We start from the raw sequence: 6,402 nt of genomic DNA, 5'->3' as shown, positions 1-6,402 counted from the left end.
TCAGGGTCCTCATGATGGTCCCCTTGAGAGTCTCTGGGTCCCCTGAGGGTCTTGGCGTCCCCGTGGGCATCTCAGGGTCTTCGTGAGGGTCTTGACGTCCCCATGAGAGTCTCAGGGTCCCAATGATGGTCTTGGTGTCCCTGTAAGGGTCTCAGGGTCCCCATGATGGTCCCCGTGAGGGTCTCAGGGTCCCTATAAGGGTGCCCAGCAGAGCTTTGGGACCTCCTCATGAAGGTCTCGGGGTCCACCATGATGGTCCCCAGCCAAGACTCATCATCCCCAGCTGGCTACCAGGCTTCACGAGGGGCTACGAGTTTGTGGGGGAAGGCCAACAGGGGCATGGTGGCTTTTTGGGGACACATCTCCTGGTGTCATCGGCCACCCCGGGGTGGGGGGTTGTTTGTTTCGCAGCCATCGAGGACGAGTACAGCGGCCCCAAGCTGGACGGCGGCAAAGTGACGTTGACCTTCATGAAGGACCTGATGCAGTGGTACAAGGAGCAGAAGAAACTCCACCGAAAATGTGCCTACCAGGTACCCCAGTTCCACCCCAAAACTCCTCCCTGGCCCCAAACGTCACCCGCGTGTCCCCCCCACCCACCTCGTCACCTCCACCCATCCTCCATCCCGGCAGATCCTGGTGCAGGTCAAGGAGGTGTTGGCCAAACTCCCCACGTTAGTAGAAACGACGTTGAAGGAGGTGGGTGCCAGGGGTGGGGTGGGGTTTTGGGGACGGAACGAAGACCCCGAGCGGTGACGTTCCTCCTCGGCTCGTCCCGAAACGCAGACGGAGAAGGTGACGGTGTGCGGGGACACCCACGGGCAGTACTACGACCTGCTGAACATCTTCGAGCTCAACGGGTTGCCCTCCGAATCCAACCCTTACGTATCCACCAGACCCCGAGGGTCTCCCCGACGTTGATCCCACTGTCCTGGGGTGGGGACGAGCGCGGGGGACGGGTGGCACGAGGGGCCGGGGACCCGGGGGAGATGTTTTCCTCAGCCCGGTTGCAGATATTCAACGGGGACTTCGTTGACCGCGGGTCCTTCTCGGTCGAGGTCATCCTCACGCTCTTCGGCTTCAAGCTCCTCTACCCCGATCACTTCCACCTGCTCCGAGGTAACGCGGCCACCGCCGGTGACCAGTCCTTGTGCCATGTCCTCTGTCCCTGGTGGTGGGACCTTGTCCCGCGTCCCCTGTCCTCAGTTGGAGGACCAGCTTATGGGTCATGGAGCTTGGTCCTCCTTCTCTCGTTGTGGGGCCACGTCCCGGGTCCCCTGTCCCCTGTCATGACCTCACGTCACCAGTTATGGGGCCACCTCCCCTCTCTCTGGTCCCACGGGGTTGTGTCGCGCGTCCTTGAGACCCTCCTCCTCCATCTTGGGTGATGGACCTTCGTTCCTTGCCCGTTCTTGGGAAGCGAAGGGGCTTTGTCACCCGCCCCCGCGGCCCTGGGCCTGGCAATGCCACCGCGTCCGCCGCAGGGAACCACGAGACGGACAACATGAACCAGATCTACGGTTTCGAGGGGGAGGTGAAGGCCAAGTACACGGCGCAGATGTTCGCCCTCTTCAGCGAGGTCTTCGAGTGGCTCCCGCTGGCCCAGTGCATCAACGGCAAAGTCCTGGTGAGGGGCCACTGTGGTCGGGACCACCACCCCTGTCCCCAACCTGGCCCTTGGGGTGTCACCACCCAGGGTGGGGTTTGTCTGGGAAGCGCCTTGGTGGGTGGGGGGTCCCCACCGTCTGTGTCCCCAAGGAGTTGAGGTGACCCTCATCCCTGGTGGGTTTTGGGTGGGGGGTCCCCACCATCCCTGTCCCCATGGAGTTGGAGTGACCCCATTCCTTGTAGGGTTTGGGTGAGGGTCCCCACCATCTCTGTCCTCAAGGAGTTGAGGTGATCCTCATCCCTGGTGGGGTTTGGGTGGGTGGTCCCTGCTGTCCCCATGGAATTGGGGTGACCTCTGTCCCTGGTGGGATTTGGGTGGGGATCCCTAACATCCTTGTCCTCAAGGAGTTGGGGTGACCCTCATCCCTGGTGGCATTTGTGTGAGGGGTCCCCACCATCCATGTCCCCAAGAAGTTAGGGTGATCTTCATTCTTGGTGGGCTTTGGGTGGGGGGTCCCCACCGTCCGTGTCCCCATGGAGTTGGAGTGATCCTCATCCCTGGTGGGGTTTGGGTGGTGGGTCCCCACCATCCCTGTCCCCATGGCAATGAGGTGACCCTCATCCCTGGTGGGGTTTGGGTGGGGGGTCCTCACCATCCCTGTCCCCATGGAGGTTCTCCCCGTTGCAAGGTGGGGGTGTCCCCGCTGTCCCCAGGGGCTCGGGGGTCCCTGTCCCTCCTCACCCCTGGCCTTGGTCCCCACCAGGGTGAGGATGGGGAAGGGTTGGGTGGTCCCCGATGTCCCCGGTGATGTCCCCAAACCAACGTGGCTTCTGTCCCAGATCATGCACGGGGGGCTCTTCAGCGAGGATGGCGTCACCCTCGATGACATCCGCAAGATCGAGAGGAACCGCCAACCCCCGGACTCAGGTGGGACGTGGACCCCGAGGGATGTCCCCAAGTGTCCCCTGTCCTCAGAGGTGCTGGGGACATGGTCATGAGATGTTCCCCGGTGAGGAGCACCCTGACATCACCTTCTCCCCCCAGGTCCCATGTGTGACCTGCTCTGGTCCGACCCACAACCTCAGGTGAGTCCCCAAAAGTGTCCCCTCCCCGCCGTGGGGATGGCCACCGCCATGTCCCCGAGGGGTCCTGGCGACGTTGACCTTCTCCGTAGAACGGCCGTTCCGTCAGCAAACGTGGGGTCAGCTGCCAGTTCGGTCCTGATGTCACCAAGAGCTTCCTGGAACGCAACCGCCTCGATTACATCATCAGGAGCCACGAGGTGAAGCCCGAGGGCTACGAGGTGGCCCACGACGGCAAGTGTGTCACCGTCTTCTCCGCCCCCAACTACTGGTGAGTGTCACCACCGGAGCTTGGGGACAGCAGAGGTGCCACCGGTCGCAGCCGTTTCCCGGCTTGCATGGACCCGTGGTGACCCTCCGTTGGGTCCTCAAGGGTCCCCTGGGCCTTGGTGTTCCCATCCCTGGGGTGTCACCATGGCTTGGTATCCCTGGGTGGGGTGTTGCTGTCCCCAAGCACCTCTTTTGTCCCCAAGCCTTGGTGTCTCCAAGGGTCCCCAGGCCTTGATGTCCCCAAGCCTTGGTGTGTCCAAGGGTCCCCAAGCCTTGATGTCTCCAAGCCTTGGTGTCCCCAGGTGTCCCCAAGCCTTGGTGTCCCCAGGTGTCCCCAAGCCTTGGTGTGTCCAAGGGTCCCCAAACCTTGATGTCCCCAAACCTTGATGTGCCCAAGGTCCCCAAGCCTTGGTGTCCCCAGGTGTCCCCAAGCCTTGGTGTCTCCAAGGCTCCTCAAACCTTGATGTCCCCAGGTGTCCCCAAGCCTTGGTGTCTCCAAGGGTCCCCAAACCTTGATGTCCCCAAGCCGTGGTGTCTCCAAGGGTCCCCAAACCTTGATGTCCCTAAGTCTTGGTGTCTCCAAGGCTCCTCAAACCTTGATGTCCCCAAGGTCCCCAAGCCTTGGTGTCCCCAGGTGTCCCCAAGCCTTGGTATCCCCATGGGTCCCCAAGCCTTGATGTCCCCAAGGGTCCCCAAACCTTGATGTCCCCAAGCCGTGGTGTCCCCAGGTGTCCCCAAGGCCTGGTGTCCTCACGTGGGGTTCCACCTCGGTGTCCCCAGGTGTCCCCGTCCCCGGGTGTCCCCACGGGGTGGGGGGGTGGGTGGGGTGGGGGTGGCCCTACCGTGGTGTCCCCAACCGTCCCCGTCCCCCCCAGCGACCAGATGGGCAACAAGGGCTCCTACATCCACCTGCGCGGCAGCGACCTGCGCCCCGACTTCCACCAGTTCACAGCAGTGGTGAGTCCGGGGGGACCCCCGGGTTGGGGGGACCCCCCACCCCTCCCTGGGGACCCCCCCCCCAACCCTGGGACCCCCCCCCCTCAACCCTGGGGACCCTCCCTCAATCATGGGGACCCCCCCTCAACCCTGGGGACCCCCCCTCAACCCTGGGGAACCCCCTCAACCCTGGGACCCCCCCCTGCCCACCCTGGGACCCCCCCCCTGCCCTCCCTGGGGACCCCCCCCTGCCCTCCCTTGGGACCCCCCCCACCCCTCCCTGGGACTCCCACCCCTCCCTGGGGGCCCCCCCCCAACCCTGGGACCCCCCCCCTGCCCTCCCTGGGGACCCCCCCCTGCCCTCCCTTGGGACCCCCCCCACCCCTCCCTGGGGACTCCCACCCCTCCCTGGGGGCCCCCCCCCCCAACCCTGGGACCCCCCCCCCCTCAACCCTGGGGACCCCCCCTCAACCCTGGGAACCCCCCCAACCCTGGGACCCCCCACCCCTCCCTGGGGACCCTCCCTCAATCCTGGGTCCCCCCACACCTCTCTGGGGACCCCCCCCACCCTGGGACCCCCAACTCCTCCCTGGGGACCCCCCCCTGCCCACCCTGGGACCCCCCCACCCCTCCCTGGGGACCCCCCCCCCACCCCACCCTGGGACCCCCCACCCCTCCCTGGGGACCCCCCCTCAACCCGGGGGACCCCCCTCAAACCTGGGACCCCCCACCCCTCCCTGGGGACTCCCCCTGCCCACCCTGGGACCCCCCACCCCTCCCTGGGGACCCCCCCTCAACCCTGGGGACCCCCCTCAAACCTGGGACCCCCCACCCCTCCCTGGGGACTCCCCCCTGCCCACCCTGGGACCCCCCACCCCTCCCTGGGGACCCCCCCTCAACCCTGGGGACCCCCCTCAAACCTGGGACCCCCAACCCCTCCTTGGGGACCCCCAAAACCCACCCTGGACCCCCCCCAAATCCTCCACAGGTTCCTTGAACCTCCTGGGGACCCCCCCCTCAAATGTGGGCACCCCTCCCACCCAAATCTGGGGACCCCCCCCAAACCCCACCCTGGGGATCCCCAAATCCCCCCCCCCCAACCTGTGGGACTCCCCCAAACCCTCTCTCAGTGCCCCCCCCCCCCCAAGACCTCCCCCCAACTTGGGGTGATTGGGGGGGGGGGGGGCTCAGGAGCTGGGGGGGTACTGGGGGGCTCTGGGGCTTGAGGGGGGGTCAGAGGGGCTGTTTGGGGTGCTGGGGGGCTCTTGGGCTATTTGGGGGGCTATTGGGGGGTCATAGAGGCTATTGGGGGGGCATTAGGGGCTATTCGGGGGGTGGGGGGGCTATGGGGTTATAGGGGCTATTTGGGGGTCTGGGGGGGCTGTTGGGCGATCGGGGGTCTGGGGGGGCTATTTGGGGGGCCGGGGGGGCTATTGGGGGCTTTGGGGCTATTGGGGGGGTCATAGAGGCTGATTGAGGGGCTGGGGGGGGCTCTAGGGCTATTGGGGGGTCGCAGGGGCTATTTGGGGGGCTCTGGGGCTTGTGGGGGGGTCTTAGGGGCTATTTGGGAGCTGGGGGGGCTATTGGGGGGGTCATAGGGGCTATTTGGGGGGCTGGGGGGGCTATTGGGGGGTTATAGGGGCTATTGGGGGGCTGGGGGGGCTATCGGGGGGGTCGTAGGGGCTATTGGGGGGCTGGAGGGGCTATCGGGAGGGTCATAGGGGCTATTGGGGGGCTGGGGGGGCTATTTGGGGGCTGGGGGGGCTATTGGGGGGGTCATAGGGGCTATTTGGGGGCTGGGGGGGGCTGTTGGGGGACTCTGGGGCTACTGGGGGGGGCCACGGGGGCAACTGGGAGTGCCAATTACAGGTGGTAGCACCCATGGGTGCCCTAGTGCTGGGATGATTATTTTTGAGGGGGGGGGGGGGGTTGGGGGGTGCAGGCTTGCCCCCCCCACCCCTCACCCCCCCCTCACCCTCCTTTCCCCCCCCCCAGCCTCACCCCAACGTCAAGCCCATGATGTACGCCAACACCCTGCTGCAGCTGGGCATGATGTGACACCCATGGGTGCCCCCCCCCAAATCTGTGGGTGACACCCCCCCCACCCCACCCCCCTCCTCGGGTGCCCCCCCCCCGCTCCACCCCCCAGCACCCCCCAGGGGGGTTTTAATATATTGGAAGATTGTATTTATTCCCCTCCCCCCCCTTCCAGTGCTCCCAGTTTGGGGGGTGGGGGGTAGGGGTGGGGGGTGGGGGGTGCCCGTCCCCCCCCCCCCAGCATCACCCCGCCCCCAGGGGGGGTGTGGGGGGGGCTGCCCCTTGTCGCCCCTCCCCCAACAAGCAATAGGTGCATGGAGGTGGGGGGGAGGGGTGGTTGTGGGGGGGAGGGGGGTGGGGTTTGGGGGGAGGGGGGGGCTGCACAGGATTTGCCCCTCCCCCCAGGACATGCCCCTCCCCCTCCTCCCCCCCATCCCCCCCCCGGGCGATTTTACCGTCTGTAATTAA

At 66.1% G+C, this 6,402-nt stretch overlaps 1 protein-coding gene across 1 annotated transcript; it reads left to right on the top strand.

Moving 5' to 3' along the window:
- Nucleotides 1-283: 283 nt before the first annotated feature.
- PPP5C (protein phosphatase 5 catalytic subunit) lies at nucleotides 284-5,955 on the top strand (the record flags this gene model as incomplete). Its single annotated transcript, XM_086631005.1, has 10 exons — nucleotides 284-533; nucleotides 634-699; nucleotides 787-885; nucleotides 1,014-1,119; nucleotides 1,485-1,627; nucleotides 2,449-2,536; nucleotides 2,654-2,694; nucleotides 2,784-2,962; nucleotides 3,837-3,918; nucleotides 5,893-5,955. Coding segments are annotated over 10 exons (1,117 nt in total), but the record flags the coding sequence as incomplete, so codon positions are not given.
- Between the last annotated feature and the right edge of the window lie 447 nt (nucleotides 5,956-6,402).

The sequence above is a fragment of the Tauraco erythrolophus genome, unplaced genomic scaffold (genome assembly GCF_009769465.1).
Source record: "Tauraco erythrolophus isolate bTauEry1 unplaced genomic scaffold, bTauEry1.pri scaffold_69_arrow_ctg1, whole genome shotgun sequence".
In the NCBI taxonomy this organism is placed as follows: Eukaryota; Metazoa; Chordata; class Aves; order Musophagiformes; family Musophagidae; genus Tauraco; species Tauraco erythrolophus.
This window is presented reverse-complemented; position numbering and strand designations above follow the sequence as displayed.